Source organism: Xiphophorus couchianus, chromosome 17 (assembly GCF_001444195.1).
Source record: "Xiphophorus couchianus chromosome 17, X_couchianus-1.0, whole genome shotgun sequence".
Taxonomy (NCBI): domain Eukaryota; kingdom Metazoa; phylum Chordata; class Actinopteri; order Cyprinodontiformes; family Poeciliidae; genus Xiphophorus; species Xiphophorus couchianus.
In genome coordinates this window covers 11,245,103-11,266,680 of record NC_040244.1, presented here as the reverse complement: position 1 = coordinate 11,266,680, position 21,578 = coordinate 11,245,103, and the positions used below count along the sequence as shown (strand labels likewise).

General features: G+C 39.7%; 1 protein-coding gene across 2 annotated transcripts in view; it reads right to left on the bottom strand.

The window, feature by feature from the left end:
- The window catches only part of znf800b (zinc finger protein 800b), a 31,839-nt gene that overhangs the window by 3,019 nt on the left and 7,242 nt on the right, over nt 1-21,578 (bottom strand). For both annotated transcript variants that reach the window (XM_028044148.1, XM_028044147.1), the window contains exons 2-10: nt 13,313-13,415; nt 11,767-12,094; nt 9,500-9,595; nt 7,489-7,632; nt 4,696-4,876; nt 4,408-4,585; nt 4,126-4,288; nt 3,573-3,922; nt 1,390-2,520 (exon numbers count right to left, since the gene is read on the bottom strand). In XM_028044148.1, coding sequence (XP_027899949.1) covers nt 1,390-2,520; nt 3,573-3,922; nt 4,126-4,288; nt 4,408-4,585; nt 4,696-4,876; nt 7,489-7,632; nt 9,500-9,595; nt 11,767-12,094; nt 13,313-13,369 — 2,628 coding nt within the window. In that variant the 5' untranslated portion in view covers nt 13,370-13,415. The remainder of the gene's footprint in view (nt 1-1,389; nt 2,521-3,572; nt 3,923-4,125; nt 4,289-4,407; nt 4,586-4,695; nt 4,877-7,488; nt 7,633-9,499; nt 9,596-11,766; nt 12,095-13,312; nt 13,416-21,578) is intronic.

Below are 21,578 nucleotides of genomic sequence, written 5' to 3'. Positions count from 1 at the left end.
CGCCTTCTGCTGGCCAAACAGCCAATTAAATTTATATAAAATGGGGTACAATGCAGTTCTGTCCTCCAAAATAAATAAGCTGGTCTCTCTATTCTCAGCAGCAGATAGGGGACACCTACTCAACACACAGGGATGAAAAGCCCCATTGAATGCACATTCATAAAAGCAATAGAAAAGCAGACTAGGGCACATCTGATGGATAAGTTGCATTTTCTTCCAAAGTTTGAATCTTGGCTTTTCTTTTCCTAAGACTTGCAGTATACAAGCCAAATCCTGACTGGTGAGGAGTCCTTCTTGCTATTTTTAGGAGGATCTTTTCAGTCCACTAACATTTTTGAGAGCTGAGGACATGTTGCGGTTAAATGGGGTTAAAAAGCACAGAGCTAAAACTTTTACATTTTGATCCTTAACGCAGTTTATCACTGCTGTCTTATGGCATAATGTTCTATCATGCTGAAAAAAAACATTGCTCATCACAGTGTTGCTTCTGGTTTGTTGGGCAAATTGGCCCCGGTAGGATTTCTGGCTCCATTCTTTATTTGGGGGAGTGTTTTAGGCAAATTGAGGCAAAGCAACTCATGTCATTCCAGCACATGAGGGACCTCTGCATGCGAAGCGTCCGCCTTTTCTCTTCAACACAATCCTTTTTGCAAAAGTCGTTGGAGATACTATCTCCATACTATCAGTCAAATGCTGGTACTTCCAGCATGACAGGAGTTGGTTTTCATTGGAGTTGAGGCTTTTTGCTGCCCTTGCTGACACCAGATGCAGCGATTGTGCGTAGAAACACTTGCCTGTACCTGCTGCCATTCCTGAGTAAGAGTTGCACTTAGTGCGAAGGGAGCCCTGGCACTTGCTTGAATTTCTTGGGTACTCCACAAGTTTCTTTTTAGCTTTTGAATTTCTTCTTTAAAATATTTAATGAGTCAATAAATCAGTCCCTCTAGGATGCTGCAAATGTTGCGATCGCAACTATTGATGCAAATTCACTCACCGCTTGAAAATTTTGCACAAATGTACATTTTCACGAATTATCACAACTTTTTGTAAGACCATGCTATGGTAAAAAAAAATGTGCAACTCTGATGGCAACATTTTGAAAAGAAGTGTCACAAAGTTAGTAGTTTTATGCCGCAACAGTCACAAAAAAACATTAACATCCTGGAGGGACTGATAAATGTTTTATTTAGGTGCAATCGCACAAGACATAAAAATTTGTCACTTGTGTAAACCTTTTTGATGAAAAAAATTGTTAAACTATTGCGCTCTAATATTTTTATTAGAATTAGATTCAACAGAAAAAAATCAAAAATAAAACTGTAGTCAAGTTTGTGAAAACACAAGATTTCCTCTTTAGAACCAATTCGTTTGGCTAATTAAAATCCCTACCTTCTTAGCAAACGCCCGCCCACACTGGTCACAAGCATGAAGAGAGAAATTCTTCGTCACTTTGACCTCAGTGGATGACGTCACGGGGCTGCTCTCTGATTGGACGTCGTGTCGCCGGGTGTGCGGGGCTTGGTTACTGGATGAGGTTGAGGAGGGGGCATTGCGAGAGAGCGAGTGTTTCTCACTGCGCCGGGTCAGAGGGGGGCTGATGGGGCGGGACTGGTGAGCCGTCTGCTGTCTCTCCTGCTTGCGGGTGACGGGCGGGGAGGGAGTCGAGACCGGAGATGAAAGCTCCTGCTGCTTCCTGGTGATGGGGGCGGGAGGCGGGGCGGAGGCTGAAGTGGCGGTCGAGGCAGACGTGGAGGCTTCTTGTTTGCGGGTGATTGGGGGTGATGGAGAAGAAGAGGAGGAGGAAGACGATGACGAAATGTGGCGCCCGTTCATCTCCTCCTTGACGCTGCTGCCTGTCCTCTTGGTACTGTTCAGGACCACCTCTGCCAGCCTCTTCACCGCCCTGCTCTCCAGTTTGGGCATGATCTTTGCCAGGTATTGCGACGGCTTCTTGTGGACGACCGTCACGTGGCGCAGGACGTCACGTTTGCGGCGTGACTCGTAGCGACACAGAGGGCAGCGGTAGAACTTGATGAAGATGTCGTTGCCGTCTGTGTGCAATTCAATGTGCTTCGTTAAGTTCTGACGTGAGCTGAACTGTCGTTTGCACAGCTTGCAGAAGAGCTGCTTGAAGTCAAAGCCGACTGACAACTTGCTTAATTTGGCTGCCATGTTTGTGCATGTGTTCCCTCCACGGGACGAGGATGAAGATGTGGATGAAGGTACCTTCGGACTGGATGGGGCTTCCTCCTCTTTCACCTTCAGAACAGCTTGTGGAACACCTTTAGATGTCCCGTTGTTGTTAGAGAGAGATGGAGCAGGGCTGCTGTCAATGTCATCATCTTCGTCTGATGGCTCCACTGCTTCCTGCTTCACTCTTACATTGTTGCTAAGGCTAACATTAGTGCTGCCCGTGCTAGGGGTGTTTACAGCAGGAGCAGGTGATGGTGTGCCACCAGACTTGTTACTTTTGACACTGTAGATCTTGTGCACGATGCGCATGTGTCTCTTTAACATAAGCTAAAAAAGAACAAAGTGTTTTTTAGAACACGCCACCAGAAAATCTCACCCAACACATTTTACATTACAACCACAAACCTGGATACGTGTTTCCCTTTTCATGCGATACGAGTCAAATCCTTTTAAAAATGATGCTTTTCGTGCAATCTGACTGAGCTTGGGGTATTTCAAAAAGCAGAATCTTCAAAGTCTTAGTCTATAGATATGCAGATACAGATATCGGTCCAAAATCAGCCACAAAATTTGTATCGGATTATACCGGCCTGCATCTAAAACAGGGGTGGGCAACTCCAGGCTTCGAGGGCCGGTCTCCTGCAACTTTTAGATGCATCTCTACTTCAACACACCCGAGTCAAATAATGAGGCCATTAGCAGGACTCTGGAGAACCTGACTGCACTTAGGAGGTGATTCAGCTGTTGGATTCAAGTGTGTTGGACCAGGGAGACGTCTAAGAGTTGCAGGACACCGGCCCTCGAGGACCAGGATTTCCCACCGCTGGTCTAAAATCTCTGATATAGGCATACGGATGAAAACACTCCACTCCCGTATTTAGTCCGACCCAGAATTTAGTCCATCCCTATCATTTCTATTAAGCAGTACTTGCATCTCACACAGATCTACTGGTTAATAATAAATAATAAATAAATCTCATATCTATTGTTGCTGATATCTTATTGGGTCAATATTGGTGTTGGCCAATAGTGAAAGCTGCAATATCGGTATCTCATCAGAAGTGAAAAAGTTGCATTAGGACACCTCTGGTTCTACATGTCAATCGCTTTGACACAGTGTGTTCAAAGCGATTACACGGCACATGTTTTTAGTTTGATATATATTTTGAAAACCATTGACCATTTTCATTCCACCTTTCAATATCCTACTTTGCACTGGGACACCACACAATATTCAAATAACATGCATGATTTGTGGTTGTAATGTCACAAAAAAGGTTCAAGGGATGTGAATATTATTAGAAGGCACTGGAAATGCTTTCATAACCAAAGCACATTTGATAATCAGTGAAAACCAGTGATAGAGTCAATCCACCAACCTGGGAGCTGTAGTTCCTCTTGCACAGGGTGCATCGACATGAGGCCGAGTTTGTCTGCTTACTCTGAGGCTTCCCTTGGGCTTGGTTTGAGGTGGATGTTTTAGAGTTCACAGGAGTGGTCTTGGAGCTGTGGGCACGTGTTGGGGAGGAATTGCTGCTCTTCTTGGGTGGTGTGACTTCCAGTGAGAAGGGCTGGCCTGGCCTTGACGCAATGTTTGGTGTGATGGTGTCCCTCCGTAGACCCCGGTGCACCTCGTCAAAGTGCCGCCGCACGTTGGCTTTGGTGGCGAAGGTTTTCAGGCACACTGGGCAGGACTTTCCAGTTGGTGTACTGAGAGTCCTTGGTCGGCCTTCAACAACACAGAGATACATATCTATTCAGACTGATCATTTATTTTTTTCAAACAAAAACCACAGTTTATCTAGAAACTGTATATCTTCAGCTAAAGACCTGAAACTGGACAAGAAAATATGTTTTTTTCTAATATCATGAGCTAGTTCTTTGAATTGATATGTTACCGAACTCATTTCTATTCACTGTATAATTCCCTACCTTTCACCATGGAGAGCAGGCTTGTAGGAACTGTGCGCGTCTCTGTGAACTTTCGGAGCTCCTCGAGTTTAGTTTGGTGCATTTTGCGGCAGTGACGCCTGATACTCCGACGGGAGTTAAAGTCTTGGCCACAGAGACAACAGGAAATGGTCACATCTTCAACCTGGATGGTCAGAAAAAGTAAAAACATATTTTGTACCAAAAGAAAGACAGACCTTGTAAAAAAGTTTTTAAAAAAAGACTTACAAAAGAGAGTCATTGAACAACTAATTTACAACCTACCCCACTGGTGGAGCCCTCGTCTTCAGGCTTTGGATGTTCCTCTTTCGCCTCATCGTCAGCCTCCCATGTCTTCGGTCCTGGACTGCCGTGGCTCTCAGGTGCATTTGGCTGACTGACTGGATTGTTTTCCACACCCTCCATGGTCTCTCCTTCCCAAGCAACAGGACTCTCTCTGGCACTGTGATGAACAACAAAAACAAATGAGTAAAATACATTCTGTTTGTGAATTTAAATGCAATGGGTTTGTACCATAAATACGTGTTTGTCCCTTGTTTTAATAAAACGTACCTGGTTGTGTGTGATGGAAATCTCGCCAGCTCCTCGTCTGTGGTGAGGTACTGGAACACCGCCTTGTTGGTGGTCTGAATGGGCTCTAATCGGACCACGTAGTCGGGCCGGTCAGCTCTAGGATATATAGCATCCAGTAAATCCTTCATGGCTACACTCTGTCGGTCATCACCAGAAGAGCCTGTCAGAGAAGATCATCATCCATTACTTCAAACAGAGTACAGGGGTAAGTTTGTTACAATATAATGCCATTAACCACACACACAAAACTAGTGTATTAAAATAGCCATTTGTTTTTCAGTTGTGGTTATTTTATGTATGATTGTGAAAGCTGGGGTCAGAACTCCACTGTGAACAGTAAAAGATGAGGTAAGGTGTTGAGAGAATTCTCTGAACGAGAACAGCGTTATAATTTCACTGTAACTTTTACAATACATTAGAAACGCAAGTCAACATATAAAACAGGGCAACAGCCATTGTCTTGTTTTATTTCTTTTGTCAACAATGATTGCAAACTTCAATAATCAGAATTCTGAGGTGAGCGAATCTTACAACAGGACAACTGACGGCCATGCTCTCCACAAACTTTACACGTGCTTAAGAGCGGCAAGAACAAAGCTAATGTTAAAAAGAAATCCATAACCATGTAGGGAACACTGTAAACAAGCGACAAAATGCCCTCAGGTTAGATAAAACAAATGCTGAACCTTTTAGATGCCATACAAAACGCTGCGTGGCAACAAACCAACACTGAACATTACAATGAGTATATATCATGACCACTGTGACATACAGTGGTGAAAGAACCAAGCTTTTGCCACCATGCCACCCGCTTCCCTACGGCTTCCCTGGTGTAGGGAAGCAGCAAAGCTCCACAGAGTTAACAGGAATAAGGATGATGATTTGTACCGGGGGTTGTTTTTTTTGTGCATCCCTATAGCAACACGCAGTCAGGATAATTAAAAAGAAACCCTCCAGTCAAAGCTACTATGGAATGGTTAAGATAAATGCATATTCATGTTTCTCCCATATATAATACTGTGTTTCAATATATAAAATTCTGTGTGACATTTGAAAAATTCAAGGGGTATGAATAATTTGGCATACCACTGAATCCATTTAACAGACAAAAATAAAGAAACTGAAACAGCAGCCATTCATTTCAAATCTCTGAGCTCATACATCGGAATCAGATGAAAGCTTTAAAATCAAAATAGACAACATAATAAGTCCTGCCTTCAACTTTCTGTTTAATGACTAAATTATGGTAAAAAGGGGGAAAAAAGCATTAAATATTGATACTGTTAATGTGACTGTCAGAAGCAACAAAAAAAAACATGTTCCCTTGTTGCTCAATCCGTTTGGTAAATATTTTTAATCATGGAGAGATTTCCTTCTCTACAGCACATATAATCATTTTGCCATTAAGCAACATTAGTGTGAAAAATTCTCAACTAGAAACGAAGAGGCAGAAGACTCCTCTGTTCAGACTGTTGGGGTGCAATGCGACAGGTAAGACAAATCGAGTGTTTCGGGAAAACAAAACTTTGCCGCAACCAGAAACGATCAAAGCTCAGAATATCAAAGATGGAAACGACAGCAATTAGTTCATTTAATAATACAGTACACATCCAACCCAAAGCTATAACCTCTTTATTGAGGAAAGCCAAGCTACTTGTGCAGAGGAAACATCATTACAACCCCAGGCAGATGATGATAGTATTAGGATGGAAAAGGTTCATACAGCTGTAATTGGTAAGGTGGAGAAAACTGAGCAAAATATATCGACTTCCTTTGTTAGGATTGCTATCCCTTCTAGGAGGGGAGAGTTACAGAAATGATATCAAGAGTTTTACAGACTTCTTCATCCCCTGGAGTTAAGAGTGGAAACACAGAAACACACTGCAGCTAATTAGAATTTGAAAAAGCTCAAACACTGACAAATTATAGTCTCTCTGATGGAGGGAAAGCTGGCCTTTGTGTAATAAACGTTCAAAGGAGAGAAGATTCTACTGTGCGCCTATGCTTCTATATGAAAGTGCAAGGACAGGAATCATAATTAGGAGACAGATGGCATGAAAGCGAGTGAGGGATCCTTGGAGTGACAGAATACTGAAGTAAAATGTGAAGAAGTCCAAGGAGACTGTGAAGGCAGAGAGTGTTTGTACAAACTTCAGAGTTCACAATGACTTAGATGAAATCAAGACAAATCTAGCTGATCTGTGGGATGCTTTCAGATGTTTACTTCATCTTTAGCAAGCACAAATTAATCTATGTAACCATCACTTGTTCTCTCTGTTGATTTTCACAACAAGAGAGGCCATTTAGGCTTTTTGACGTCTTATGCTTTTACTTTAGGGTTTTGAAAGTGGATCAAGAATGATTTGCATGAGTCCTTGGCTTCAGTGGATATCTGCATGTTTACAGTCCCTTACAAATTACATATGCCATCAACTTGACCACATTTATCGATAATAAATGTGGTCGATAATTAATACATAAATATGCTTTGATTAAAATCATTGCTGCTCCAACTCCAACTTTTAATATGATTTAACTCTGCAGAAAGATCAGGGATCAAGTTGTGGGGAATTTGTAAGCAGAGTCTCTTGGTCTCCATGATTCTGTTTGCTAGCGTTCTCTAACAAACATGGATTTATAATGGCATGAAATGACAGACATCCGCGGTTACAGTTATGCACTACTTTGAGTTGGTTTGTCAGTCGAGATTTCTTGTAAATTCACAAAATTTACAAGAATTGTATGTGGTATTGTATGTGTTGCATTACTCACCATCAGATTCAGGCAGCCGTGACAAGCAGTAGTACTCTTTGTGCGTGATGAGGTTCGGGAGGCCTCTGAACAGACTGCGACACAGTTTACACTCAAAGATGGTGTCTACCTCCCTCAGTAGCATACTCCTGAGCTGGTTGGTGCCTGCAAGTTAAAAAAAAAAAAAACAGTGAGCGATGGATCTTTCTGTACCTCATTATCCATTTTAATGCGATCTTCCAGGAGAAAATGGCAAGTCCGCCTGGAACTTTGTTCAAAAAGGTCTGCAATAACGTTTTTTGGCATTTCACATATTTTGAAAGGAGATTGGTAGTGATTAAGTCATTTTTTTTTTCAAACTGATGATTTGAACTTTAACAAAAGAGAATTGGGGTGCAACAAAATAGCGGTTGTGATTGTTTGGATTGTGGTTTAATTTTTTTCCCTTCTTTTACTTCATGAAAAAAAGATTTCATAACTTCTGTTGACTGGTTTGCTTTGCTAAACCTAATTGGTCAAGTAATAAATATTAGGGGTATTTTTGTCCCATCTGTGGAATTTTTTTCAAAGGAAAAAAAGAAATCAAATCATCCGGATCCTAATCAATCTTTCTTCTCTTTTCCCTGGTTTCTTTTGTTTTAAAGTGTTTAATTTCCATAAAAAGAGCCCCTTTCCACTTTTTATGTCATTGCCATCGGCTTTCTGATTAAAGTGGTTTGTAATCAATTCAGATTGAACTTGAGTTCTCGTAGCAGTTTTAGAAAGCACATTTTACAGTAGAAGGAGTGCAAATTCTGTATTCTGCAGAATATTTCCATCAGGCTGTGCAATTACATGTTTAAACACAGACACAGACAAATCCAGGAATTATAGTCGAATCAAAAACAGCAACACTAAAGGACAAACAGTGTTTCTTTTAACCAGCAACTGAACTTCACTTCTTCAGAGGTTGCCGAGTAGCAGCCTGTCTGGATAATTCAGCAGCACAGGATAAAACACTGGCTATCTGGTTTCTATTGTCCTTTTAAAGCCATGGTTCTGTAATTTTGATAAAAAAAGATTTTTCTGCTGCTGGCTGGCGCTCACACATGTGTAAACCTCCTCAGGTTCCATTTTCAATCACAAACGTTAAGGTTAAATGTGATTTGGGACAGAGGTAAAAATGGCCTAAGTGACATCTGCACAACGCAGGTTTAGAGGCAACACAGACGAGGTTAAATAATGATTGCAACTATTGAAGATGTGCAGCCAGGTAATCGGTAGAAACAAGAACTGCACCCTGAGATTGGCAAGAGACTGGAGTCGGAGAATTTTTAGCTTAAACAGAAGTCTTCAGAGTTGATGCTGTTACCAAAACCCAAACTTGTGTTCTTTCCTAAAGTGGGAACTTTCACCCTGTGTTTGTTATGGAGTGAAACTAATGGCAGCCTGTTGGCATTTCAGTTCATTCTCTATAGAGAACACATAAAAAAACTGCACTGTTTAAAGAGCTCGCTGTGCTAACCACACGCAATATATCTTATATTTGTTTTTGTATTGCTGCTACGATAAATATGGCAAATTATATGCTTTGAATATAAATGATGAGACTAATAAAGTAGAAGCTTAAAGAAATATTGGTCGTTTAATCCTGGAAAAAAGTTAAAATTAAAAGTCTGAATCTGCTAAAATAATAATGCTGTTTAAAGAATTACAAAAGTCAAATACATTAAATTGGGCTAAAACTTCAGAAGAGTGCAACTCTAAAAAATATACAGTTAATAATAGATTTTAGATACACTTCTAAACTTTTAAGAATTAATATTTAATCAAATGCTTAAAAAGAATGAATACAAAATAATCCAGAAAGAACACTAACTGTGTCCTCCTTTTGTTTAAATCCAGCTCTTCATAATGAGGGTTTTAATCACAACGCATCAGTGAACAACCCAATGAAAAAAACAGGACACACACATTAAAAATAATGATAAGAAGCTAGAGCAGAGAGGTAGAGAAAAGGAGGAGGAAACAACAAGAAAACAGAGACGCATACCGGATCGGAAGCATTCAATTATCTGCTGAATCCCAGACTTGGAGGTCTGCAGAGGCTGTTGGAGCAGAGGGGGATCGCCAGGCTCAACACACAAACCTAGACAGAGAGAAAGACACAGCATTATATCAAAGTCAGCTCCTAATTGTATAAGAGTATGGCCATCTTAGAGAACTATAGCATCGCAAGAGAAGAGGTCTGCGCAGCAGCTATGAACGAGGTAAATAACTGTGTGCTGAAAAGAGCCCACACAATGAGATCTGTACAGGACAGTGATTCATTCTGACCTTATTACCTTCTATCACACTAACACCACACATGCTCTTTAAGGAAAGAGAGGCAAAGGCAAAGTTAAAGGAGGACATCTTTCTTCAAAGTAAAATCTGGATCCTTACAGAAGAACAGATGCAATGCACGAGAAAAATGAAGTTAACGGCTTTCAGTTGGGCTAATGAAGAACACAGCGAGGACTTCATCTGTCCTTTTGGTTCAACACAGACCAGAGCATCTTATTGTCACCTAATCTGACGAAATCAGAGACGCGTCCCAAAGGACATGTCCTCATTCACTGGTGACCTGAATCACAACAGAGTTAAGGGTCAAGCAGGATGCAGAAATCCTGAAGAAGAATCTTTTTTTTTAATTTACTGACATGCTTTGTTTCAAATGTTGAAATCTGAAAGGAAACCAAAGGCAATTGTTGTGATGCTATTTTTACATAAAAGTCTAATTTTCACTGTTGAGGTTTTGAAACATGTAATACAAAATAAAGGAGAACAACTCCAACATCATACAACAATCGGCTAAAGTTGCACTGAGAAACCAATTGGTTACTAGTATCAGTGGATGTTCAGGTTGATCGGTCCTGACTAACAACTGGCTGGTTGGCAACTCTAATGTCTGATCTTTCTCTGAAAAGTAAAAGCACCGTTTCCAAGCACTTAGTTGGAAAGTTAGTGTTGTCAGTTGCAACAACACTCTTGTCAAAGTTGCTACTGAATCAAGACAGTGCTAGCATTTTATCTATGCTGAATGATAATGAAAGGAAGTGAGACTTAAGGCAAACAACAGGGAGGTTGAAGAGCTCAGCAATAGTGCTCAGTTTGTCCCTCTGAGCATTCAACCTGTCTGTGAGACTCGTGTTTGTGATTCAACCCTCCCTAATCAATAATCAGGAATATTAAAACATCTTAAAAAGCCTTTGTTTCAAAATAACATTAAAATGCTGTATTATAGTATCTGTTCTCTCATACATGTGTCATGATGTCGCCAATGCACCCAACAGAAATAACTGATGACAATTAACATTAGGCTAGAAAATACGATTTTTAAGTTGTTTTTATATCTGCTCATAGTATAGTTCAATATCAGCCGATCAAATCGGACGGATTTGACCAGGAGATGCTCCTCGTTAGCAGATAAATGGTAATGCAGTTAATATTTAAAAGCTTGTCACACCGGCTTTTACGTGTGAATGACTGCAGACAAACGTATGCAACAATAGGTGTGTGACGCAGGTTAAAACTGTGTCAGCCTGGGTCAGTCGGCCCCTCCCTCATGGCCATCAACTTGATCAGAGTTAGATGCAGTTCATTCATGAGCCCTGAGAGGAAAAGCAGCATGGACTCGATCCATTTCACAGTCGGGTCAGCTGATTTGATGAGGTAAAAGCGAAAGACGGTGAGGAAAAGCTGTGGACGAAGTGACAAGTCCCCTAAGGCATCGACTAGAAAGGTTGGAAACATGAATGAGAACGGTGGGAAAAGGATTAGCTTAACTAAATGGGTGACAGAGAGCATTGTCTTCCCCACCATCCCCCCTCATCTCTACTTCTAAACTGCTTTAATCCCAGCAGCACTGGTCACTGAACCCGCATAACCCCCTGGTGGGGGTCAAAGATCAGTCCCGTTTACAGTGAGTGCTCAAAGAACTACACCAAAACACGACTAGCATCCGTTCAAACTCTAAATATGACTGGAGCTTGATTCAACAGGGTGCAAACCCTGGCAGGACGAATTCCACTGCAAACAAAACTGTCTTAAATGTTTGGATAACCCGGGCCAACTTCTCATGCACGTCGTGGAACTCGGAGCCAAAAACAGCTCCTCTACAAAGCAGTCAATTTCTCAGTGAGAACAAATCATTCAGCTTTATTTTGAGCGGCTACATTCGGTGCCCTGGCAGTGAAGCTACACAGGGGGTTGACGGACAGTCTTAGCCTGGAGGTGAATGAATCAAAGCGGCGAGACGTGTAGAATCAAAAGAAGCACCTGTGTTATGGCCGTCGTTATTGGCCGTGGTAGGCTGACCCTGCTCCTCGGTCTGGCAGCTCTGGTCCCTGGTCTCTGTGTTGGTGCTCCTGTGGGGTTCGGGCAGCAGAGGGGGAATGGGCTTCCACAGAGACTTGGCCTGTGTCTGGGCAGAGGTGTCGCTCTTTTCCTGGGACTCCAACGGAGCTTCCTTGTGCTCGCAGTTTTCCGACAAGCTTCCAGCGGGAGAAGAATTTTGAATAAGGATTTGATCTCCTCCCTTGGACTGCCCTTGTGGTGGATGCTGAGTGTCCACGATAAGTTCCTCCATCTCTGTCTGACCACCACCCTGAGAAAAACCAGACCAGAAATTAAGAAATAAATATATATGTACAAAAAAGAAATCAACTGAAATCGCTATAATCAAAGTTATCATTCAAAGGATGTGAGGGATTGCTTGAAATCTAATATAACAGGGACTTGCGCATCTAAAGAAGGCTATTTTGGTACACAAAATAGCAAAAACAAAGTCAGATTAAATGGAGATCGATGGTGGAAAGCAGTTTTTCAGCTTTCAAAAGTATCTCAGCAGTATTATGCTGTCATAAACATGTTGGGAGAATTTAGACAAAAACAACGGGTAAGAATACTTTCAATAAGGCACAGTAAGAGTACTTTTGATTTGAACAAAGGCTTATAAAGACATTTAAACATTTTCCATTTCAAAAATGAATATTTTGATGCTTGTACAGCCAGGTCTGAAGTTGGCTTCTGATTTGGCTGTGTGATAAAAGGCTGACTGCTCTTTTGGTGTCTGGGTTCATTAAGATCAGTTCTACTACAAATTCTAGAAAGCTTACACTTTTCACTTTTTATTCCATTAGAAAACAGAATAAGCAATAGCGAATGTATCATTATTAAATATACAACTTGTCTTTCCGAGCTTGGAAAATGCTAAAAGCCAGCCTTGTAATTTTTTTCAAACTCCTAGGATCTTCACCAGGTACACAAATGTACATTGTCGGTAACAAATATGGGCTCAGAACACTTGGATGTGGATGGCATCCATGTGTATGGCCATCGAGTCAGCTGAACAGCTGGACTGTTTGTGAAGGACCATTATCTTCAGAATACACAGTCACCCTTGAGCTGATAAGTGACTCCACTCCGGATTTTAGATTTAATGTGCTGTTGTGTCTGTAAACCAGACCTTCCTCCTCTTCCACTCCTTAATCTTTTTCTTTCTTTCCCACAAACCAATTTATTCTCATTTTCTCCGTGTCTGTGTCTGTCTAGCTAACTGTGTGTCCCTGCTGCCCTTGGAAATGGATAAATGAGTTCACATTAGGCACATTACAATACATCAGCACAAGACGGTGTACCGCTTGGCCACTGGGTCACTCCGTACATTCAAACAAACGTGCTTGCATGAGGTGGCAGGACACATCATTTCAGCCAAGTCAGCTAGGAACACCCGTCAAAAAACATTTATCACAGCTATTCAAGAAAATCTAAATGGGAAAAGAGGAGTGAGTGTTATTGTTTTTTTAGGGGTTTTTTGCAGTACCTGTCTGCGGAGACAATGAGCAGTCTTCCTCCCAGGTGATTTCTGGGCCTTCGCCATGCTCCCAAGACTGGCCTGGTGTACCACAGGTTCACTACCAGCTTACCTGTAACCATGCAACAACAGTAAGCTAATGAATTAGACACCACTCCAGCTGGGCGTGTGACTAAAGTTAAAAATGGCTGTTGATGACTTAAGCTGAGCCAAAATAGATAACAAAACGTCAGAGCCTAGGTTTGTAATCTTTGTTTTTAATCAAATTTGGAATCTTTAGCAAATTCATGACAAAGGAAAACTACTAACATAAATGCATACATATCAATTCTTTAAAAACAAGCTAATTTAACTGTTACTGTGGAACAAAATCTTAACCAAAAGATGAGCTGCCTCTGTAAATCATCTTCCACATATTTAATTTCTCTGTCAGACTGACAAGAATGTAAGAAATGTGAATACAGAGGAGTTTAAAATTATAGATGTGATGTCAGCAATCAAAGGATTTTTGCACTTGACTGCCCCTGATGGGTGAGCAGGAAACTAAAAATGAGGTGCTTAAAAATTTTGTTAGAGGAAGTAGAAACGCTGCAAAGACCATTTTGAAAGAAAACTATTCACTATGGAGAGACATCAAGCATGAGCTCACCACAGGGAGATAGTTCTCGGTATTTAACAGGAAGCAGAATATATTACAGCAAAATTACTCCATTTTATCCTTTTTGAAAGCAATAAAAGGGTAAAACATCCAAAGAGATGAATACTTTATAAAGAGAAATCTCAACCAGCTAAACTCCAAATCAGCAGTGCAAACTTTTAAGAGCATATCCCAAATAAATAGACAAGGCAAAGTATTTGTAAGAGCAAATCACCAATTTAAAACAAGAATTATTATTTTTATCAAAGCATAAGAAAAAAAAATTACCTTGCTGCCCTCTAGTGGGAACTATTGATAAAATCTGATAAACTGAGCTGGTGACACACTACCTGTTCTGTGAGAAGTATGACTCCAAACAATTAAATCATTTGAATTCCAGATGGAGTAGAAAGTACAATCAAAAAGTACAATCCTTTTCTACAACTGTACGCAATTTAATAATGTTGTAAGTGAAGCTGAGTCTAAAAACAGAAATAAAAACAAACCAAAAAGAGCTTCACAAAACAGCAGACTAGTGTGGCTTGGAAGTCGTATACTGTATTACGTTTGTTCCCCCTCCCCCAGCAGTCAGACAGTGGGCGAATGCACAAATATATTTTTGAAACTGACTTAGATGTCTTTAACAAAACACATATTTGTGCTAAAAAATGACAAAAGTGAAAGAAACATTCATTCAAACTATAAGGTAAAGTTAAAGAAACTTGACGGCAGAGTGTAAAGTAAGAAAATTACTAAATAACAGCTTCACATCTTTGACTACCTAGTTCAGGACCCTCATGGTATTTGTAGTCTCCCACAAAATCCAGCAGAGGGAGACAAACATGCCCGTAAAATGTTTCAGCGGTTCAAAACTTTCTTTTGTCTCATCATATAGAGAGTAACAGAACCAGAGTGATGGACAGCAAGAGTTTCTGAGTAAACATTAAATCAAGCATGCACACCAAATGTCCAGAGGTTTCTAGAGAACAAAACACAGAAAACTGTGGATGATCTGCAAAATATACAACAGCAAACAAGACCTGCCTGCTCATTTAAAAGCAAAGGTCAAGCTCTTCCCGCAGTGAAGTATGCAACAGGAAATTAAATCTAATATTTTACACAGTAACAGCTGTGTGAATTATGGTATTATCACAGCGCTATGATCCACTGTAATTTAACAGCTTTTTTGTTTACAAATAATTAAATCTACCTATAATGCAGAGCAGGGGTACTTTAGTTCCATAATTGGTAGCTTAAGTGGATTTTTTTTAAAACTAGATTTTCAGGACTTTGGTAAAATGAGGACATTTGTTTTCTTCCGAGTTCAGGCTGCAGGCAACTTCTGAATCCTTGCATTCAGTGCTGTTGATACACAAGATTACTACGAGGCAATAACTCAACAGCAGAGGCTACTTGAAATGATGGAGCTCTGACTTAATAGCTGGAGTGGAGCCACAACTGGAGAACAGACGAGAAAATGTCAGTCTGTCGGAGGTAAAATGGAGTATCAGTTAGAAAAACACAGCAAATGATGGTTGCTGCTTGTGGGTGTCATATATCATAAATTTTGAAGTGTATAAAACCACGCAGTGGCAGCAGAGAAGCATATAAACAACAAATCCTATTTAAAATGTTAAAGATGCTACAGATGAAGCCAGTCGTTAGTTCGACTGAACTCTGTTCAAAACAAGAATTTACCTTGTTGGTATTACGTTTTCTAAAGGACAAAGAAGAAATCTGGCAAAACATTAAGAGCAACTTTAGAAATTAGCTGACTTATTGGGCCATTTTCTTTTATTGTCATTTAATAGCTCAAATATAAAAAAAAAAAAAAAAAACTCTACTTCTTTGCCTATGGTCAATAAACACCAAACAACATGTACTTCCATATACTTTAATTTAATGAGAACAAGATAAAGGCATAATGTGCTTTGATGCATCAAAACAAGGATAATTTGTTCAAATGAATTCCTATTATTCAGTCAAAATCAGAATCAGTAGGTCCTAATCAGTGTATGTCTATGCTTTTGTACACTTGAGGTGATATTTACATAACTTTTAAACCTAGTAGAGGCAACATCATTTATACTTTGAAATGCTTGATTTCACATAGGGTGTACTTTCTTTTTACTGAGTGGACTAATTGAAAACAAACCTCTTATGGCTGCATGAATAGTGTGACAGATAAGACATACTGTATCTATGCTGTTTAGGTGGCGATAAAGGGTGAAAATAATAACAAGCTTGACTCTGAAGAGGAAAAAGAACATTTGTAATGTACTGACATCGATAAATCAAACTGTAGATAGGCTAATAACCTAAATAAAGTAAATAAAGTTCAGTGAGCAAACAGCTTTATAATTCCTTCCTTCAGAAGTTATTCTGCCTCAACTTCTGGATCCTTGAGCCTGACAAACCTTTTTATTTGAGTCCTCCGGTTGTTACTAAAAACCTTTGGGATCTGACTGCTGCGAACGAGCTCACCATCTTTTTCTGCCACATTAGCCAGAAAAAGATGCCACTTTCTCTGCCAATTTCTATGCCAGTTTTCGAGTCATAATGACCACTCAAAGCACTTTACATTGGAGCCACATTCATCCGAGACAACTACGCTACCCAAAACCTATAGAGTCACACCACAATAGTCACCTTTTATACACCAAGTTCATCACTATCATCTCAGAAAGAAGCGATCTATCCCTCATATTCTCCTCTTTCAACCTTTCTAACAACTTTTTATTGGTACAATAAAACTGATTCTCACTCAGTTTAAAAGTTGATCTTGCTTCACATGTTGATCAGTTGAAGAAAGACAATTTTGGCTCTTTGAAATGATCTCCAGTCACAATGGAACATGGACAATCGCGTTTCGGAAATTCCCAGCTCACTCTTATTGAAGAGCCACTATTTCAAAATACTGGCCTTTTTCTTCCCTAAAGGAAAGAAAGTCAGAATATGAAAATCTTATGCTGGGTCATGTCTACTGAATGTCCTTTGGGAATGTGGCCATGTGGCCCTTATGACAGGCCCAAGAGTGTTTATGTCAGGCAGATATTCAGGAAAAAACAGAAAACCAGGCTACCATTATATTTCAGTTAATAGTTTTGCCACTTAATAAAAGCTTGAAGAAAAAAACTAAATAAATTGGGAGGACATTTTAACAAAAGATAGATTTTAATGTATTTATCAAGCTTGATTGTTGCTTAGTAAGTATTAATACATGTTAATACTTTGGGGTCAATATAGCTCTGTGCCTCCTGATGACAGGCTGAAGGTTTTAGCGTTCACCTGACGGACCCTGTGATACACTGCTTCACTCTTCATCAAGAATAACTTGCTTTAGGAAATGCCTACAGATGAGTGAGTTTAGCCCAATGAAAATCTCTGTGCATTGGGGAACATCTTAGTAAAGCTGAGCTTTTTAAGTGACTCAGAACTTGCCGTACTACCTGCATTCACCGCATCAGCAAACGGTAATAAACAAACTGATTTATCTTGGGATCCTGAGTCTGATTTAAATGTACAGCGGTATCCAGAAGGTTGCAAATGCCAAACAAAGACCACCAGGAGCTAATTACTTTGCTGAGAGGTATTTCATTAAAAAATCTGACAAGCTGCTGGAAATGAAACCCTCCAGAGTCAACCATCTCAAAGCGTACAACAAAGCCAGAAATGACTTATTTAAGGGCTTAGATGTACTACAAAGATTGGAAGCAATTGGATTTAGCCAGACCCTCACCAATAATACACTCACACACATAACGCAAGGGACTCTCCCATTTCCATGGCAACAGACAGAAATGGTTATGAAGTAGAGAGTCTGGTTATAACTCAGGCAATAAAAGAGAAGGTGTCCTGGGCTAAAACTTATGAACTGGGAATGCCAAGAGTTTGCTCTTTGACCCAAACTCTGCATCCACACTTTGTTTTTACCTTGATGCTCTCTTAAATGTAATTAGAAATACTTAAAAATGTCATATCAATAAGATTGACCTCCGAGTGGAACAGAGGAGGGTATCTCGATTACAATGAACTTTAATGGACCTGTTCACACAATCACTGAAGAAAAAAAATTTCTTTTGCACACAAATCAAAGTGTAGATGATTAGGTGAATGAAACAGGAGGTTTGAATGAGACATTTCATCACTGATTTCTCTGAAGAGACTGATGAACAACTGCTGATCAGTAAAGCACTGGAACAATGGCTAATGTGGCAGAAAAAGATGAAACTTTAAGTCAGACATGGCTGGAATGCCAGATTAAATCACACCTAAGAAATCTTGAGATCATTGAACTTCTTAGACTCACAAGCCTCTTTATTACAGTGCCACACAAAGGTATTCACACCCCTTTCTTTTTTCGTCTTTGGTCATGTTACAACCTATCACAAATTAGCACTACTGTGAAGTGGAAGGAAAATATATAATGTTTTAAAAGAGCTTTATAAAAGTCAAAATAAGTAAGTCTTAGGACTGGTGGGAGAATTGTTCATCAGGAAACCACTAATCTAAACTTCATGGAATAAAAGCAAGAGAAAATCTAAAACATCTTTGCAGTCTTTGCTATGACCCGTAGGGGACACATGTAGTAAAGAGTTACTCTGGTCAAATTAGACCAAAATTTCACTTTTCGCCTGTATGCTAAAGTAGTTTTGAGGAAAATTAATATTGTACCCTGAAGACACCACTGTGAGTCATGGTGGCATCATCATTCTGTGAGAATGCTTTCCTTAGGCAGTTACACTGACTCCAACATTATGATAAATTAATTGACGGGACACTGTGCTATTCTAGTCAGAATAAAAGCATTATGTACTTATGAGTGTCTCCCAAAACGCTAACATCCATTCATGTGTTAGTGAATTGCCCATGTGACCAGGGAGAGGAATCTGGAAAAGAACCCACAAATCTGCAATTGCAAGACAGTTACTAAGTCCGCTGAGCCGCAGCAACAGTTGATAGGAAGATGGATGGAGCAAAATACTGGATAATCTGAGAAAAAACACAGATGTAACACTGCGGCTAATGCTAACTGCTCAGAGAGAAAATGACTTAAAATTCAGTGTCAACGATAACATAACCACTTAACTGTCTCTCTGAAAAAACTTTTATGTTATTAAAAAGCATATTCATGTAGCCTACTGAATCCAAGTGTGAATCTGTGGCAGGTTTTGATATCTGATGTTAATGGATACTATCCATCCAATCTGACTGATCTTGAGGCATTTAAAAAAAAAGGCAAAAATGCCCTATTCTATAAATGACTTGAAGTTGCAGGAGAAGCAAAATGTATTTCTATTGAGTACACACAAACGTCTGTTGTACATTGTTTTAAAAAGTTTTGAAAAACATGTATCACTTTCCTTCCAGTTTACGATGATGCTCTACTGTATATCGAGCTGGTCAACAAAATGAGTTAATACTGTCTGCAAGGTACTGCAAGTTAAATGACTATCTTCACCTTTCCCATACACCAACCAACAATGTATCCAGCTCCAGGCAGAACAACATTAAGACTCTGTGCCTACAGTCATCTCATTGTATGCATTACCCCACGGTTATGATCCATTTAAAGCTAAATGTATACCACAAAACAATCTACTCCACCAGCACCCAATATTTCACAAATACACCTAATATCAGCTTCCATCTCCTGGGGTTTTGTTTGCGTCAGCCAGAAAATAATGTATTGGTGTGTTGACCAGTTTTAAGCAACTGTTATTCTAAAAGGCAAATCATCTGTTGTATGTTGAGAGCCAACAAAAGAAATTATCCAATGTAAAAAGAAAACCTCTAGTTCTTTGCTATGTGGAATATAAGTCCCCCCCCCAAAAAAAAAACATATTTTATTTGACCTATGTGCTTATGTTTACCTCAGCATATCAGTTTATCAATAACAGATGAACTGTTTGTTTGGTTCTACAGCCAAGAGATGTGTGGCAGCAATCAGTGTCCTCTGATATGTAATTCCTGCGGCTGAGCAGAGGCAGTCTGACAGGAAGATACGCTGTGACATGATGCTGACAGCTGGCAGACATGCCACTGATACCAGCTGGCCACAGGACAGTACAGACAGCGCCATAGCCAACTGGTACACATCCACATTGCTTGATATCACAAACGCTCGGCACTCAGTCACTGAATCCGGCAGTTTGGGCATTGTTCGTGTGATGTGATGGTGGGTTTACATCACCAGTGCCAATGTACACTACAAGTGCAAATATGGCTTATATAAATATAGGCACTTTGAGCAAGGTTATGTAAACAACTCATTCTACACTGTCGATTTTACAGTGTGTGCGTTGAATAAATTCTATATATTCTCATGTCCAATCAACAAGCAGTCCCCAAAGTGCTCACCAAGTTGCAACACGTCACACATGATCACATCCTCTGCATGCTGGTTTGAAGTGAAAGGTGACTTCCTGAACTGAAACACACTGATGTTAAAGTGTTGATGCAAAATGTAAATAACACAGTTCCGGTCAGATGCTACATGTATGAATCATGGCCATAATTTTTATTTTCGACGCATATGTTTTTAACATCTTTACTGAATTGTTTGAATTTATTGTGGATTTGTTTTAATCTACTCATGGGCAAAGTTATACATACAGGCTGCTATTCATACAGTAAATAAACCCAAAAAGGGTTTAATTAAATGTCCGTAAGCAAATTGTACCCTGATCCAGTACTTTCTGAAACAAACAGCAAGGTCCTGACCTTGCTGTAGATTGTTTTGTGGTATACATTTAGCTTTAAATGGATCATGAACTGCTCAACTAAGCAGTTGAGTCTTCTTTGGATAAATTTAGAGTATAGTCCACAGATTGCATTGAGACCATTCCAAAATCTTAATGTTTGTCTTGATCATTTCCAGAAGCAGATTTTATGTGTCTGGGATCATTGTCACAATCTGGAAAACAAAATTGTAAGAAAGTTTCAGCTGTTTAACTTGTGATTTCAGAAACTTAGGAATCTTAAGTTGCCCTGCCTGTTATTGGTATTACCTGCACCCAAAACAGGTCCTCACCATAATGCAGCCACCACCATGCTTAAAAATTGGTGCAATGTTTTAAGTTCGAAACTCTCACATTGACTCACAACAGGAGACCGAATATGAATCAAAACTGTTTGTAAATGGATAAAGTTGGCCAACATTAAGGTAATGCAAAGCCTGGATCTGGAATATACCTAAAAACTTTAGACAAAACCAACCAGTTGAAATGAAGAATAAATTTAATCGGTGCTAAAAAAAATATTAACATAACACTGACTAAACGTGTTGGTTATAGCCCCATGCCATGAACTAAAATGTACTAATTGTACGGGAGCAGGAGGCACCTAGCACCTTATTATCAATGTCTGAAGTCCATCCTGAAAGGTGTACAACAACTCAAACTAAGAGTATTATTTGTCATTTTATCATTAAATTTCTTTACCTTTCCATTTGTGTCTGTTCAAAGGTCACCGCACTGAAAGAGATAGTCTCAAAAGAAAATCCAAAGTCAGCTCTTTTTTAAAACATTAAGACAAGGAACACAGACAGAACAGTGGGAACCAAACACAGCAGCATATCTATACTTAAATGTATAGTGAGACTTTTCAAATGGAGTTCATTGTCCAGTTTTACTTTAA